The 18,093-nt window shown below is 37.1% G+C and overlaps 2 protein-coding genes across 6 annotated transcripts in view; both read right to left on the reverse strand.

Moving 5' to 3' along the window:
- Window positions 1–882: 882 nt before the first annotated feature.
- LOC132161517 (uncharacterized) lies at window positions 883–8,942 on the reverse strand. Its single transcript, XM_059571626.1, has 4 exons — window positions 8,561–8,942; window positions 4,853–7,178; window positions 3,050–3,126; window positions 883–1,537 (listed from the first exon to the last, which is right to left on the reverse strand). The coding sequence occupies exons 2-4, from the start codon at window positions 7,164–7,166 to the stop codon at window positions 1,448–1,450; spliced, it is 2,481 nt and encodes an 826-aa protein (XP_059427609.1). The 5' UTR covers window positions 7,167–7,178; window positions 8,561–8,942; the 3' UTR covers window positions 883–1,447.
- Window positions 8,943–9,488: 546 nt separating this feature from the next.
- The window catches only part of LOC132161518 (paralemmin-3-like), a 47,371-nt gene continuing 38,766 nt past the window's right edge, over window positions 9,489–18,093 (reverse strand). For 4 of the 5 annotated variants that reach the window (XM_059571627.1, XM_059571629.1, XM_059571631.1 and 1 more), the window contains 4 exons: window positions 15,592–15,697; window positions 13,205–13,235; window positions 12,240–12,299; window positions 9,489–11,681 (listed from right to left, as the gene is read on the reverse strand). In XM_059571627.1, coding sequence (XP_059427610.1) covers window positions 10,759–11,681; window positions 12,240–12,299; window positions 13,205–13,235; window positions 15,592–15,697 — 1,120 coding nt within the window. In that variant the 3' untranslated portion in view covers window positions 9,489–10,758. The remainder of the gene's footprint in view (window positions 11,682–12,239; window positions 12,300–13,204; window positions 13,236–15,591; window positions 15,698–18,093) is intronic. The other variant, XM_059571628.1, reaches the window with a different exon arrangement.

The raw sequence follows: 18,093 nt of genomic DNA on the forward strand, positions 1-18,093 counted from the left end.
GTCAGCAGGGGGCTCTGGACATCTAGATATAAAGCACTGGCAGTTTTGAGTGCTCGACATTAAATCTTTGCAAATCCTTTTATATATTTAATCACCCAATGCTAAAAAGCTTTCATTTTCATTCCTTTTTTTTGTTTTACTGGTGTCACTTAATGCAAGTTGTTCTAAAGAATTTCATTCAGTTCCTCTTTGCTTATCATGAAACTTAAAAGGAAATTAATTTTAATATCATGCCATAACGTTTTTGCTACCCATTATAATCATATAGTTTTGTCTTCCTCAGAATACTTCGTCACAAAGAATACTATTGTGTATTGGTCTTAAAGGTCATCTAACCTCATTGAAGACTGAAAGCAATGGGCATCTTTTTTCCCTGGTCTCTATGAGCCACTGCCATATTTGAAATGAACATTCTTATGCAGCCTAATTGTGCTGAGAAAGAGTGTATTAATAATTCACAGGCAACTAGAGGGTCAGTAAAGTGTGCTGTGTGTGTGATCTCACTCATGACTGATCTCGCCCGGCTCAGACGTTTTCTTTGTACCTTTCCTACAGTACCATCATCACCATGGTGATGAATTTGAATGCCCACTGGTGTGTTGAGTCACGGCAGTCGGGTAAGCACTGGCTGAGTGTGCAGAAGCTTAGAACGGACTGTGATGTCACTGACCAAGCAAAGGGCTTTTGTATGGAAGCTGAATGGAATGCTAGAACACAGCCCTCTTTAATTGTTATTTGAAAATCAAAGCCTTGGATAATGGCGTAAGCATTACATCCTGGTCATTGTGCCTATTGTGAAGTCGGTTATCTAGTTTCGGACTCCAAGGGCCAAACCTCTATCACAATACTAACAATGAGTCACATTCGCAAATGACCAAAAAGGCTGATTAACAAGATTTTATTTATTTTATCATTCATCAATAAAGCCTTTTCCCAGTATAATTTAGCTTTTCTAATGAGTAATTAAATGTCTATCAAATAATGTTCATTTAAATATAATTCGTATGTAATCTTAGAGAATTCCAGGCTTTTAGACTGTTTTGTTACTATGAGATGAGCAGCTATGTGAATATAAACATTTGTATAACTAAATCAGAAAATTACATTCAAAATGACAATCATTACACTGAAATCATTTGAGCTCATGAAAAAAAAAAACAACAACAACAACTGCCATACCTACTACCATTAACACCAGTTTGGCTCATTTGGTATTTATACAGTGTGTGTTATGGAATATCAGATTGGATAACCAACTCGCAGTGTCTTTTTGAGGCAATTGATGCTCTTTATCCACCCATAATGGCACGTGGCACTCAAACTGGTTTCCTTTAACACATCAGAGGGGTTTCTAGGAAAACTGATCATTTGTTCATACGCTTTATTTTAGGCTGGTACACTTTGCTCCATAATGTATATGTCAGGATGCTGTAGCTGGTTTTCAGTCTCAGTCGTCATCGTCCACACGGCCGTTCACCATCCCTGACTCCCAGCGCTCCAGTAATGGATTTTTCTGCCTCGGGATCTTTACTGTTTTCTGTATTTATCAGAACATTAGAATAAGAACATTAGTAAGTGCATTTGAAATTGATTGCTTTTAGCTCACATAACATAGGCCTACACTCTCAGAAAAAAGGTACAAAATAACCTTTTCGGAAGGTACAAAAATGTAATGTACACTTTAGGTGCTAAAATATACATTTAGGGTACTTAAATGCACCCTTTAGTGTTAAATAAGGTACAAATATATACCTTTTGAAAGGGTACCATGCCAGTTTTAAAGTGAAAGTGTTGGCTGAAGGACTAATTTAATCAAAATTTAAATTGACTAAACCATCTGTTGTTTTAAACCAATTTGACATTTTTCCTCAATGAAGGAGATATTTTGAAGAATGTCTAGACTGCTGTTTTGCGAAGAATGAAACCAAAGGGTGACCAGAGACTGTCAACCTCCAAAAAGCATCACTAAAGTGGTCTTCTAAAGGCAAATTGAGTTGTTATGCATTGAAAATTGTCTCAAATTTCATTCATATTTGCACACATTCAAATATGGCACATAAGATTTGATGTCAATTGTGCCAAATATTGTAACTGGTTCTCACATGTCACACAAGTGCTCACAGCGCACAAATTTGAATATGCGCACATCCAAATAAGTACATTTAAGTTAGATTTGAGAAGTGAATACATTTGACTTTTCACTTAATAACAATGTAAGGGTATCATATAATATATTGCACAAATCTGACTTTTTGGTCATGTTTGGAGTCTGACAGCCCCTGGTTATCATTCATTTGTTCTATCTGAGAGAACTTCCTGTCTAACGTCTCCTTTTTGTGTTTGACAAATGAAAGTCATAAAAGTTTGGAATGACATTTGGGTGGAAAAATGATGACAGACTTTTCATTTCGTGGTGAATTATTCCTATAAATGGGAAAAATAACCAGGAGCAGCACATGCAATTTTAACTTCCTCGTATATTAAGGTAGGCAATTTACTCTAAGCAAACGAGACCTGAGGTGAACTGAAAAAAAAAAAGCTTTGTCTTCAGATAAAGGTTTTCACTTGGCAACACCTATTGGTTTTGATTGTGTTGGTAACATTAAACCTCCCTGGCTGAGGCGAATGATTCAGTGCTAATAGTGATAATACAGTCATGACATAATCTTGATTCTAAAGAATGCAGCTAGTACGATCTCTGTTCTGAACTCTCGTCATATGAAGTAAGATAAGCTACTTTTTCAGCAGCGTCACATTTAAGTGTGTGTAGTTGTGTTTGCACAGGGAGTGTGACTGAAACTTTGATACTCCTTTGATTACCTATTGAAAGGTTGAAGAGCTTTGGTATCTGTAAAAACCCCTATTCATGGACTACCAAATTATAAATTTGAACCTTAGACATTTGGGTAATCACCAGCTCAAACCTTTAACCACAATGTTACCAACACCAGCATAACTGAACAATACACATTTAGTCACAGAAAATAATATAGTTAAGGACACAAATGATGCTTTTTTTTAAAAGAGGCTCAAACAAAAAGTCCTCTACCTCTGACAGTTGTCTTTGTTCTTCATCAGCTTGGGGCGGTGGCCACGTTAAGTCCAGTTTACCAGTGGATTGACGAACTATAAACAGAAGATGCATAAATGTATGTAATGATAATCCATTAATGTACTGGATGTTCATAATAATCACTGAGAGAGAAAACAACGAAGTACAGACAAATAGGCACATATTTTTCTTATAGTATCATTTTATATTTCTCTAAAAAAATTATTTCAAGTATTAAAACATCATACTGAGATTTAGATGAGAAACATGAATGAGGTGTGTCCAAATATAGAAGAATATAGAATATATGTATATATTTTTAATATTACTCAAATATTTACTACTGGAACAGAACCCCAGTTCACACAAGTCACTTCTATTGCACTTCTATCACATTAGTATAATGTTATGACACCGGCAATACTGGGCTATAACTATTAGCTGCCCTTACAAAAATGTACCATGGTTACCGCAGTTTCCTCAAAATTACCATTGTTAATAAAAGTTATTGATATTACAGTAAAGCTAAATTGATATTGGCCATCATCAGTCAAGGAAGAATATAAATGACAGAATTATTCTGAAAACATTTCACTCTATAAGAAGGTGATACTGCATAAATTTAGATTTTACAGCAGGAAAAATAAATGTACTATGACGTTTTGGCAGAAATGGTTATGCTGGATAATTGTAAAGGATTGCTCTTCTGAGTAAACAGAAAAGGATATTTTTTTCATTAAAATTAAAGAGAATGTAGAAATGAAAGAAGCTTAAAAAATTACAGGAAAATTGATTTTATGATAGGCAAAATATAATTCAGAGCTGTAGATGTATTGGACATGCATGTTATATATATATATATATATATAAAATGCATACACCTTTCCAGAACACAGTACTTTTATCCATACTTTGCTCATGTCAGCACATTTGACTAATAACATAGAAATTTCAATATCCGGTTTACGTTAGTACTGGTGACATAACCCCATATTAGCATTTTTGCTATTTGTTTGTTCGCTGCCATGGTGAAGCACAAACTACTAGCTTACAGTCAAATGATAGTATATTTACATTTCACTTTACACTCACAGAAGATTATTAGAATCACACTGTTAAATAATAGTTCACAAGTGTTGAGTTTTGCCAGTGTTGCTTTTATTAAGGTTTCCCATAGTGCACATAATCAAGAATTGTGCTAGCAATGCCAAGGTCATGGATTTGATGTTTAGCCTTCAAATTAATAGTTATTTTTTTAGGATTTGTTAGATATGCCATGTGTTCCTTGCATATGTATCCTCTGTTTATACATTCTCTCTATGTAGCATCTTCTCTTGTAGTTAAGGAGTAGCGAGTGATGCTAGCAATGCAAAGATTATCGATTTGTTTGCAGGCAATGGATAACCTGATAAAATGTATATTTTGAATACAACAGAATTTGAATGACAAATGTGTCTTTGTATGTGTCCAGAAGCTTAAATGTTTGTGTATGGTTTGGTTTTCAGTGTATGCATGAACTGTATATTGAATGCTACATAAGTTTATTATGTTTTCATTTACAATTATTCAGTGGCCTGCCAACAATAAATTGCCCTTCTGGTATGATCTTGGTGCCAACGTACCACGATTTCTACTGAGGTCACTGCATTTATTAATTTAACACCCAATATATAATATCATCAATATGTTCTTTTCCACCTACAAACATGAAAGGAACACTGGTGTGATTGACGTCTTCAGTTGATTTGAACTGCTCTGTAACCAAAACAGAAATTTCACATGCTGCTTTCAGTGACTCACCTGACGTGGTGGTGGTGAACGTCTCTAATTGGCGGCCTGTTGGAGTCTGTTGAGGTGGTGGAAACTCTTGGCTAGAGGTTCCCCTTAACTCTCTCACTCTAAATTCTGTCCTCAAATCCATTCCTGTTCCTCTTCCTTCTTCTGTATGCGTGGCTGCTCCTCCATAAAGACTGTTTCTCTGTCTCTGCAGTTCTTGTTCCCTTTCCTTTGCCTCCTTAATGTCCAGCTCCACCTGAGACTGCAGAGTCATAGAAGAACGGAGCTTAAAGAAAGGGTTCTCCCTCACTAAACTCGAGTCTTCATCTTCAGTCACTTCTAAATTTGGACCTTGTCTTGCACTGAAAGGTTTGGCAGAAGTCCTCGAACCTGTTGAATTCTTCGGCATCACGGATCCTCCATCTGTGCATGAGGATGTCTTATAACCTCCATTTGGTCCTCCCACAGTTGTGGGAATAGCATTGGCCTCTATGATGATTATCTGGCCCTTGATTCCTTCAGTTAGACCAGGTCCTAACGCAGAAGGCAGGTTACCGTTGGTGGCTCCATACTGGGTCGTAACTGGTGGGGTGGGAGAATTTTGTGAGAATTGCATTAGGAGTTGTTTAACATCAACAGTAGAATCAGCTTCCTGTATTCCAGCGGCAGACTCTACGGTGGCAGATCTTCTGCTAATGGTTGCCACCGATTCCTTCAGCTCTTGAAATGACTCAAAAAGCTGCTTTTTGTCTTGAAGCTGTACCTCTGTTCCCTTGTCATAGAACCCAGGTAGTCGGCCCAGTTCAACCAGAACCTTCTCCCTCTCTGTCTCGGCACTAATTTCCTTCTGCATCTTCTTTCCAGCAAACTGCCGGTCTTTGTCGTGGCTCGGGTTGGGTCTTATCTGAGGGTCCTGGGATAGAATAGGCTTTCTCACTGGAATTTCCACAAACTCATTAGTCCTGTCAATGGTGTCGCACAGTCCTCGAGAACGCCGTAGACTCTGCTCTCTCTTCATGGTTAAACGGATCTCCCTCTCAATGGGAGTTTCGTTAGGTGGAGATTCAGAGAGCTGAGGAGCATCATTATCATGGCCCTCCAAGACATCTGTTGTGCTGCTGGGGGAGAAATCAGCTGATACGCCACTATCGCTCTGGCTGTCATCAAAATGATCCACCTGCATTCTGTTGACTTTCCCTTCTCCCAGATGAGGCTTTGTGTTTGACTGGGACTCTGCTCTCTGCCCGTTGTTTTCCCGTTCCTGTCTTTGATCTTTAACCTCCCCCAGCTGCTTTCCTTCGGTCCCACCTGTTTCTGTGAAACACACTGTTTGCTTTCGCTCTTCAATTGTTTCACTGCTCTCTCTCTCCTCCCTTTTACTCTCCCTCCTCCCTTGTGGCATTACCAATGACTCTTTCACTTCGGTAGAGATACAAGCTGAGTTACCTTCCTCTGGATTGGTTGGCTTGTCTGCAATGGTTTCTAAGGGTGGAGCAACACCACACACCTGTTGCCCCTCCTCATTCTCATTCAGACCGCTTGGGCTGCTTACCTCAGGCTCCCCCTGCTGGATGTTCTCGGCATTAAACACAGGTTCAGTCATGGATTCACTTTGGGTGCTTGATAAAGGTTCGGTCTCAGTGAGAAGACTTTTTGAAGAGCTTGTGGAATACGTCAGGTTTGATGGTTCATCACAACGACTGTCCTGTCTCACCCTCTGCTCTTTGGTGTTGGCGAAGTCCACAGGTTTGCAGCCTATATTTTGCACTTCACTGTTTTCTGATAGGAACACAATCGAGTCTGAGACACCATGTGACTCAAGCTCATGTCCCTCTTTTTCACAGGCTTCATTTGGTATTTGTGGTGAGGCCTTGTCTGCCTCTGTTATGGTAACTTCAGCTGTCTGAACATCTTCACTGGTTTCAGTGTTTTCCTTCACCTCACCCTGAATCTCAATGGCCTGACACTCATTCCTCTCTGGCTGGATATCTTCTTCCAGTCCTGGCACTAGTGGCCACTCTTGATTACCGTTCGGGTCATTTTCAACTGTCCTGCTCAAGACTTCCTCTGTTGCCTCAATGGCTCCATCCACTGGTGAGGAGGTGGGGTGATTGTGGGGTTGAGGTGGAAAACTGCTATCAACTGCTGTCCCACTAATAGCTTCTTTACCCTTGTTTATCATGTCTTGGGAGTCTATGGTCGTGTTTTTATCTTTCTCCATATGATCTTGTGTTACTGCTGTTTCCCTATCATCAGTTAAGTGGGATTTTTCTTCTTTATTACTGCATTCATCCTGGAATTCAGATTTCTGAGGGCAAGTCACAGAATCTGTTTCCATTTTGCAATATATCTGTGTAAAATAAATGGCAAAACACGTTATACAATAACAGAATGACAAGCCAGAAGCAGGCATCCTTTATTTGATTGAACTGGTTATCAACAAAGTTGTTTCTTATTGATTTTCTCACCCATTCTTCATTGTTATAGCATAGAGGAGGGAACCCTGAAGACCTTTTCTTTGTCAAGGAAACACTTATAGTTTTTTTTTTTTGCTGATTTAGGAAACTTTAATCAGCTTATGTTTCAATCCCAGTAGCTCAGGAAGGCTCATACTAAATTGAGTTGTAGTGTGACTGCATGGAATCTTTTTCACCGTTGCAGTCTGTTGCTTTTGGGTTTTTGCTTCACAATGTTTTGACCTCTAAGTCTTAATCAAATGCATTAGGTTATTTATTCTTTAAAACATATCCAGTCAGATGAATGTCTTTTCCCATTAATCTTTTTTCTTTTCTTTTTTTTCTTCTTTATATCAGTGTATAGACAAGGCTATAGCATTGTTGTTGTTTTTTTTTTTTTTTTTACTTAAAATAAACTTTACATTTTTTTTTCTTGTTTTGCTATAATGTCATTGTCTTGTGCATTGATCCATACTGCTTTTTTTCCCATATTGGCACATGATACTAAGAATGATTAACAAAGTTATTAAAATTAGAAAAACATTAAACAGTGTGCAGGGTCAGAAGTGGAACTTTTTCCACCTTCACAGTCGATGAAGTTTATCTCTATTCTTTAGAAAGTGAAAGTTTAACCAGCTCTTCTCAGAATCATATTTACCTAAATTCAAAATCAGATATCCATGCAAGTCGGGTAATATTTTTTTTTGTTGACAATGAGTTGATCATTCTCAAAATAACATTTGGACATTGATTGCATTTTCCACTGGACGTAAAAGAAACACAAAGACTTAAAGGTGTGTCATAGCATAATGCTAAATACATAAGGAGCAGATTAATACTGTTTAATCAGATTATACTATGGACATGAGTGACAAAACAACATGGAAAGTCTGATACAGCAATAGAGAGGTATTCTTAGTATTTCATATGAATGATAGAAAACACACAAACTATATAATTACAGTCATGAATGAATTTTAAAGGAATGTAAAATGCTGTTGGGAAAATTAAAATATTAAGTATATAAACAAAATCCAAGTAGCACAAAATCTATTTTTAGCTACAGTATACTAAAAACCGCTGTCTTATAAGGATAAGTGCACTTCTTTCACTTGAAGTGCACTAGTAATGTGGAGGGCTTTAAATAAAATAATCCTGCAATATCCTACTGATGAGCCCAAGTTTAAATTCCTGACAATGTAACACAATGAGTTAAAGAGCAACATGTATTACATGACCCATGCATAAAACAAGATGAAAAGGAAAATAGGCCTACCAGTCGATGAGATGAAAGAAAGGATGGAAGGTCAGCTGAACGACACAAAGAACTGAAATCATCCACCAAGATGTTTTGAAGTGTGCCCCTCTCACCTTATTCCTGTTCTTTCCCTGGTTTCCTTCTCTATTTAACTCTCTCTCTCTCTCTGTGTGTGTGTGTACACCTCCACCCTCTGCTTAGTAATCAAGGTTAAAATCTATGCGGTTCATTTCTCTCCTTCCACACTGCACTAAAGCTGTTGAGTACATCATGGGCCTTGCATCACTAATCCAAAGAGCTTTAATGCTTGAAGGGGATCTCTTTATGAATAACTTTTAGATTCATATACAATAGTGCAAGATCTACATGTTACTTTAATACTTTACAATACGTTTTAATGTTTACATTAGTTAGTGCATCAGGTATCATGAACTAACAATGAATAACTTTACAGTATTTATTAATGTTAGGATACATGTACAAATGCATTGTCATTTCAGTTAGCATTAGCTCATTTATTATGCATTGAACATGATTTAACTATGAAAGATGGCAAATTTAAGCATAATTATCTTTTTAAACTGGTTAATAAATGCTTGTTCGTATTACTGAATGCATTAACTCATGTTGACGAATTGAAAACTTACTGTAAAGTGCAATGTAGCGGCATAAAATATAAATATGGAAACGGTTGAAGCTATTGAATATTTAAACAATCAGCACTGAAACACTGAATATACAATATTCTTTTTCATGTTTCATGATAAAAGGACTGGTGCGCTTTTTTTTTTAAAGGTGATACTATTTGATTCTCTTTTATACATTCATAGATAACTTTCAAAAGCGTACTGTTTTATCCTTATGTTAACAGCATATACATCCACATTATATACCTTCTAAACTATTTCTTGTTTCAATCTATTTTATAAGAAAAACATAGCCTTGATTCAATTTCATCAGTTTATTAATCCTGCAGCTCTTCCAATGTAAACTTTCGTACAAAATCCTTCCTGCTTTTCATTCAGCTCTTGATTTAAACTGTACAAACAGGCTCTCAGTTAAGGCACTGAGAATTTACATCAAACTTTCTATGCTGAAAAAAAAAGTTCCTGAATTAAACCGAAAACTTTGAATAGTATTGATTACATATAATGGTATGAAACTTGAATCACACACAATTTAAACATCGTTAATGAGAGACAACAGGAGCAGTCCTTATAGAAATGTTAGTCGGAGAATGAACCTAAAGTTGCCAAGATTGATAAAGCAGTTTATGCCATATACTGCACAGAAGTATATTATGAACAGTTCAAATGGATAGTTCACCTAAATTTTTTAATTCTGTCATCATTTACTCACCCTCATGTTGTTTCAAACATGCATTTCTTTCTTCTGCAGGACAAAATAATTTATCTTTATTGAAACAGTCTTTAAATTATCTTGTGTTCTGCAGAAAAAAAAAACTTTTCTATGAAACAACATCAAATTATTTTCATCGCAGACATTTGAATTTTGGGTAAACCATGCCTTTAAAGTCTAAAAACACTTCTGTCGGGCAGTTAAAGGCACTGTAACAATAAAAGCAATTAAACTAAAACTCAGTACACATCAACAATACAAAAAACTCTGAAGATGTTACAGCGTGTATAAAATCACAGGAAACCATTCCATCTCTTTATGGTCTCTTTGATTTGATTCATAAACAAGGCACACGAATGGTTTCTATTAGAGAATGCCTATATTGTACTATTATAGGTTGAGATTTATTAATTACCCACGTGGGTCGACGATTCCCACGGCACTGAGAAAAACAAAATATTTTTATATGGTAGTGTTAAAACAGTCAAGGCCTCTGTGGGTCGGCAGCCAACGCTCTAGAGTCACCAGACATAAAAACAGGAGCATAATCAGACACCAGAGGCTGGGAATGCAACCAATGGTGATGACACATCAACAACAACATCATGCACACTGAAGCCTTTCCAGTCTTTTCCTGCAAGGCAATGTGCTTCTTCTTACACAGAAAAGAGTTCAATACAGTGAAGGCAATGCAAGTCTTGAAGGCTTCAGTACATCATAAACACTTTTCCGACATGCTGAACAGCTGAAGATCAAAATACCAATGTCTTGAACAACAAACTCTATATTCAGAGTGAAAGACACGATGAAAAGGAATGGAGACTAAAAAAAGGGACAGTCAAACATCAACAGATTGTTCACATGATTGAACAGCATTGGCAGGTTTTTTGTTTTGGTGCACCTGCGTCCTCTGCTCGATTTGGGGCGCTGGTATCTAGCTGAGCCGCTGCTTTGGAGACAAGCAGAGGCTCTTGTTCAGCGCGCGGTTTCTCTGTTTCTGCCTTGGCGTTTGACTCCGCAGTTTCTCCAGCGCCATCCAGTGGAACATCCTGAAATTGGCTGAGCGAGATGCGCGTGGCGAGCGTGACCTCCTCGTCTTTTGGGGTTTGCGATTCTGTTGAGTTTGCTTCGACTTTTGGTCTGATTGTTGGAGATGGTTGTGTTGTGGAATAAACTGGAACCTGGGCTGCCTCGATAGTGCCATCTACTGTCACATTCTGAGGTTGTGTTTCAGTCGATTCAGGAAGATCTTTCTCCTCTCGTGTCTCACCTTCACCTGCTACATCTGGAAGTATCTCCTCAGCAGGAGGATCTTCAATCACTTCTGCATGTTCTGGGTCAGCAGTAGCTTCCGGATGCTTCTCTGTCTTTTCCTCAGCACCATTTTCTTCTGTGTTTCCAGAAGTGTCTTCATTTGTGGTGTCCACAGTAGGCTCTTGAGCAGCTTTGACCTCCTCTGGGATTTCCTCCCCTTCGTCTGTGATGATGACTCTTTCTGCTCTGATAATTGCTCCGCCATCATCATTCTCATCTACTCCCTGCCCAGGCTCCGCCTCCTTGAAGCCAAGGAAGGTCATAGTTACACCACCAGCACCTAGTTCTCCAGCAGGGTGGCTGTTGAAGTCGTTAGCAGAAGCATGTTCGTCCTCTTCTGGACCACTGTGTGATTGATCTCCTTCCACATTTCCGTTAAGAGGTGGTGTGGTGTCTGTTTCTGTTTTAGCACCATTAACTGGTCCTGCTTCCTCCTCGTCGTGATTTTCATCCTGCACAGAATCATCTGCAACAGAAACCAAGAGTACGAATCTAGAATTACTTTGAATATTCATAAATGATATGAATACTGAAGTAATTAAGATAAGGCATTGGCAAGGCAATGCTTTAATTCTATAATTGATTGTAAAGCGGACAGAAAAAAGAATCAAAAGACAGGTGAAAAAAAAAAGAGTAATAGAAGGAGAATATGTTAAAGGTATTGTGAATTGTTGCTGGGCCATCGCTATGTGATGGTTAAGGTGTTCTGGGCGTATTTTAGGATGTTGTTATGTGGTTTATAGAGTGTTGGTCTTTACATATCAGGTCGCTCCGAGTAAAAATTTGTGATTTCTTTCAATGATAGGTTAAGGCCAATTCACACTGTGCCAACAGACCCATATTTGCATTGATTGGCTCTTGTTTTTGCCAGTTGAACACATTAAAGTGCCATTTGTTGAGTTTGGGAGAGTCTGACAAATGACACTGTACTGTAATCTGATGACCGACACTGTTGGTCTGCATCTGTTGGTGCACTTATCAAAGTCTAAAGAAGGAATAGTATATATTCACTGATATTTTATACCTTTCTTTTCCTCTTTTCCGTTCTCCATGATAGGTCCATTAGGGTCTGTCTCAGCAACTGCTGTTTGATCAGAAACATTTATGATTGATATTAGTTTAATAGCATTCTATTTAGATGAGACTGTTGCCTTGGAATTATAAGATTATATCTGACATTTTGGTCAAAGTTCTGTGACAACTTGTTTACATTAAAACTTTTTATTTAAATAACAGAAAGGTTCTATCTATTATATGGAATTCAAACTTTGAAGCTCATCATCTCAAAATCATTCAGAATGCAGACAGAGTCATAGAATTCCAAGGTGGCAAGATGTTTTGTTAATATTTTAAAAACATGTTCATTACAAAATATTAGGGTCTGTCAAGAAAAAAAAAGTATATTATTATATGTCTAAAGTAGATTGGTAAGCTTTCACAAAAAGTAAAAATTCTGTAACATGCATAAATATTAGTTGTGCTATATATAAAAAGCTGTGCTACTTAATTTTTTTTTAACAATTTGAAAGCATTTTTGTAACAAATTGCATTCTTGCTGAATAAAAGTATTCATTATTTCCTGAAAATAAAAGTAAAAGATAAAATAAATAGAAAATCTTGACCCCAAACATTTAGATTGTAGTGTACATAATATACTATTTAATAACATTAAGTATAGCTATAAATTGATTACTGTTAATTAATGTTGTTTCATGTTATGAATTTATAAATATGTTAAGTGTTTGACTTTAAATGAACATTAATCTAGATCAATAAATGCTCATGTTATCAATCTGAACCTTATTGTAAACTATTACCAACTGAGTTAACCAGGAATTAATTTAACACAGATTCACAACTATTGTTTGGTCAAGGATTCTACTCTTTTGGGGAAGCAATAATCAGGTGTAGAAAGCAGACGAGCCTGATGCTGTGTAACTGAAACAGACAGGCAGATGGTTAGCCTGGACACAGGTGGCACACACTCACCTGCTCCCGCCGGCTCCACCACGACCTCTCCCTAAAGGATGAGCAACAGAGAAAAGGTCAACAGTCATCCTTAGAGGACACATCACTCTCTCATTCTGCTGCTTAATATTTCATTCCATGGTCAAGGCCATGGAACATTTATGGGTGGAAGAGCTAGTCATTATGCTAGTGCATTAACATGCACACCAATATTCCAACCGTCTCCCAAATACTGCAGCTTTCTGCTTACAATGTGATTTAAAGAAACACCATAAACCATTTTATGAAGGTCCCTTCCTGTGCAGCTCACACGACCGGATGAGAACTGCTCACTTTACAAGTATAGCAAACATTTGCTTATGGAATGAATTAATCATGGCTGACAGCAAATAGAAGCTGACGTACACTGCATTACCATATTCAGAACAGTAAAAACATTTCAATCAATCATTAATATCAGCAATCATCTAATTCATGTGAAACTTTCCCTGTTTAACCGCTAATAATTCCTTTCACTCACTCAGATTGGATAATTAGGGGTGATTTCTCAACTTTCATCAACATTAGAAAAAATATGTTACCAGATTCATTTACCAACAGACAGACACATCAGCTTCAGTTACCACAAGATGGAGTCACACCAACACTGTACAGTATGTTACATATACAGTCACCAATGCAAAATTGTAATAACAAAAAATACAACATCGATACTCCATGACCTCTCTTTGAGTTATCATGAGTATACGGAGTATTTAATTCTTATTTAGTGTCTCAAGAGATATAAAATGTAGTGTACACAATATAGCAGTTAACTACTGCCAACTATAAACTGACCCAATACAGGAAAATATTAAAATAATCTGAAGGCAGAATTTTGAAATGTACTGTTGTTATTTTAACACTTTAGTCATTGAAAGTCAGCCTCAAACAGAACATGAAGGTTCACATCAGTTCCTGTGTTTTTTGTGTTGGTCAAATATGAATAATCTACATTCAGCTGTACTCATGTGGCACTGAGTTCATTGCTTTAGAAATGTATTTGTCTTGAAGAATGACATACAATATGTTCACAACAAAACTGTAAATTTGTTGAAAATTGATTCACCCGCATCTTGGTGGCCTGAGGGTGAGTTTTTCAGCAAATTCATTTACATTTCATGCTAATTTTTTGGTTAACTATTTCTTTAATTAGAATAACTTCAATTCTATAATATAAGCCATAAGGCCCTATTTTAAGGATCTAAGCACATGGTCTGAAGTGCACGCAGCAACTGTGCTTAGGGAATGCCTGAATCCACTTTTGCTAGTTTAAGGACAGGAAAAATGGTCGGCGCGCCCGGTGCATGGTCTAAAAGGGTTGTCCCCATTTTCTTAATGAGTGTGTTTTGGGCATAACATACCATAAACCAATCAGAGTCTCATCTCCCATCCCCTTTAAAAGCCAGTTGCCCTCGTGCCATGGCAGGTTCGCTATTTACATTGCAGAATTAAATTTAAAAATGTTTGTGTGCTGCTGCATGTCATGAGTGTAGAAAAAAGCAAAAGTATACGTGCATTGTGCACCCGTTTAAAGGTGCATATTACTGACACGCTCTTTAAATAACTAAGAAAAAATATTGCTCCAGACTTTAGACCAGGTTTTTGTTGGTCAATGGCGCACTATTTCATTGCCTCCAAATAGCAATGCGCCTGAACACACCTTGTTTTCAGACCAGCAAGCCCATGGGTCCAAATGCATTTGCTATTTAAACAACGTGGCACAGGACATTAAAATGACAAATGTTTCAGGATGAAACATCCAAAAAAAAAACACTTGTGTCATGCCGGGTGTATGATAGAGCCCACAGTCTTACTGCAGCCCACCACAGCAACTCTGATTCAACAGCCTTCAGTCTGTGTTTTTAAAGACAAAATAACATTGTTTACCTAGAGTTCAGCTGACCTCCATACAAGGTTGTTTGTTGGTATGGTAACAAGTATAAAAACAGCCCTGACTTGCTGCTCCTTATAAACCGGTCATAATGATTTCAGAGAGATGTGCAACTTACAGTAAAGTGTACTGACTTAAACATACCATGATCCTTCTGAAATCATTTTAATATTTTGATTTGGTGTTCAAGAAACATTTATCAATATTTAAAAGTTGTGCTGTGTATCATATTTTTGTGGAAACCATGATACAGTGTCTTTGAGAACATTTCTGTAACATTATAAATGTCTTTAATATCTCTTTTGATCAATTAAATGCATCCTTGCTGCAATTTAAAAATATCTGACTGACCCCAACCACTAGTGTGAATGGTTCGAAAAATGATTTAGGAGGTGAAAAGCTCTGACGCAAGCAGATGTGTGTAAGCAGCAGATGTGTGTTCAGCGTGATCATGCATTCAGACATGGTGTCTCACCTTATGTTGTGTCTGAGCGTCTGTGCCAGTTTGACTGGAACCGTCTTCAATGAGTTGCTTCAGTTTCAGTTCTTCCTCTGCCAACTGCTCAGACGTCGCCTGTAACCTAAAGCACATACATGCATGTCATGTTTTATAAGGTGGGAACCTACCATTGGCTTGGGCTTTTCTTTAAGTAAGCCAATAATACTTCCTTACAGACACATTTTGAATTTTTACACTTGACATTTCTTGTTAGAAACTTATTTCTGAGAGGAGCAAGATACTGTTGGGGTGGGGGAAGTGAGAATATTAATTTACATTAACTACATTTTCCAGTATCAATCCAACTGTATAGACAAAACTATACATTCTCTTTTTTCTACTCTATTATATAAATATTTAAATGCACTGGTTTACAGAAAAGTTTCACTGATACATTTTAATCCTGCACAGCATTATATGGTTTTGGTCAGACTTTAGTTTGGGGATCAGTTAAATTAAATCAATAAATTAAATTTTACCTTAATATTTTACCTTACCTTAAATCTTTTATCCAAAGCGACTTATAGTGCATTCAGGCTATCAATTTTTACCTATCATGTGTTCCCGGGGAATCGAACCCCCAACCTTGCGCTTGATATGCAATGCTCTACCAATTGAGCTACAGGAACACTCAGTTCAACAATCAGTTCTCACTATATTAACTATGACGTTTGTCTCAAACTCCTAATTTGCTGTATATTTATAATTAGTAACATAGTTGTTAAGTTTAGTTCTGGGGTCAGATTAAAGGATCTAAAATATGATCATGTAGAATAAGGCATTAATATGAACTTTTAAGTACTAATAATCAGGCAATATACTAATATGCATGCTACAGCTAATAAGCAAATAGTTAAAGGGTTAGTTCAGCTAAATATTAAAATTATGTCATTAATAACCCACCCTCATGTCGTTCCAAACCCGTAAAACCTCTCATCTTCGAAACACAGTTTAAGATATTTTAGATTTAGTCCGAAAGCTACAGTATCTGACCCTCCATTGAAAATGTGTGCACGGTATACTGTCCATGTCCAGAAAGTTGTAGTTTTGTTATTTTTGGACCAAAATGTATTTTCGATGATTCAAAATATTCTAACTGACCCTCTGATGTCACATGGACTACTTTGATGATGTTTTTCTTACCTTTCTGGACACGGACAGTATACCGTACACACAGTTTCAATGGAGGGACTGAGAGGGACACACAGCAAAGTGTGTGTTTCGAAAAATAATATAACAGTTAAATGCCGCTGTTCATTCCTGCGATTCAGGTTTATTATGGTGATTTGATGATATATAATGTAATTTCTAGGTTCAAATACAATTAGATGCTGATTGTTTCTGTGGGAGCAAAAGTACTTTTGATTGCAGAAAATAAAACATGAAATCAAGAACGACTATTTACGTTCTTGGTGCAGGCTCCAGGACTAATTGATAAGGATTCATCAGCACATATAATTCCAAAGCAAAGTTTCAGTCAAAATGCAATAACGTGTTCTTAATCTGAAACTCTCATTCAGTCTGGCTGCATTCTGGCCTACTTTTCACGATCCTATCGAGTCCCGGGCTATTATCTTGTTTCACGCAGAACTATATTATGAAAGTAAAATAAATTGTGAACAACAATTAACACTGGCTTTTAAAAGCTTTGATTATGTCCCTCTAAATGGCTTCAATGTAGTTTTTAATAATAGCTTTTAGTGTAGCTTGCATGTAATCATGATCGTTTTGATAACCTACAATTTCAAAGGAGCTTCCCCAACAGGTTCCCAGAATACACTTTAGGTTTTTCAGGATTTATTATCAGACAAACAAGATGCGCAAGTGAGCCTGCACTCACGTGGACTCATTTACTAAATCGCAATCCTCTCTGGAAATCGCAGCATACTTTATAGCTATATAAAACTGCATTGTAACAAATACAGGCATTAAACGAATCACTCATAGGATGAGAGGCCTCAGACGGCTGTTTACACACCATGAAAGTCTGTTCCCTAAAGGGCTGTGAGCAGCTTATTACTGCCAAACTTTGCTCTGACTAATTAAAGCCCTGCTTTCAACACAGAAGAACATCTCAGCGGCCAGCTTATTACAATAATCACCATCTCCTTCAGTCAAGCAAATAAATGCTGATCTGCAAAGCAGGAACTTCAAATACTCCTTCTCATTCGCATGCAAAAATAGAAGGATATTTTGGGGGTGAAAACCCATCACCTGCTTGGTGCTCCAGTACTTTGGCAGGAATAATTAGTGGTGTTTTCAGAGGGAAGCAACATTATTACTACTGCGTGTATGATTAGAGTTTTGAACAAACACTAAAGTATTAAACTTATCTAATATACAGCAATATATATATATTAAGTGCTCATGGAAGAGATTTATTTATTTTTGTCAGGGGTTTGGCAGTTGTGGTCAGAATTATTAGCCCCCTTGGTACAGTAAATATGAGCGAAGATGCGGTTGAAAAAAATCTGTTGT

This window comes from Carassius carassius, chromosome 17 (genome assembly GCF_963082965.1).
Source record: "Carassius carassius chromosome 17, fCarCar2.1, whole genome shotgun sequence".
Classification (NCBI taxonomy): Eukaryota; Metazoa; Chordata; class Actinopteri; order Cypriniformes; family Cyprinidae; genus Carassius; species Carassius carassius.

Coding starts and splice junctions, on each gene's coding strand:
- LOC132161517 (XM_059571626.1), bottom strand. CDS start 7,166: ATGGAAACAGATTCTGTGACTTGCCCTCAGAAATCTGAATTCCAGGAT. Junction 3,127..4,852: donor GTTCACCACCACCACGTCAG/GTGAGTCACTGA, acceptor TTCTGTTTATAG/TTCGTCAATCCACTGGTAAA. Junction 1,538..3,049: donor AACAAAGACAACTGTCAGAG/GTAGAGGACTTT, acceptor TGATAAATACAG/AAAACAGTAAAGATCCCGAG.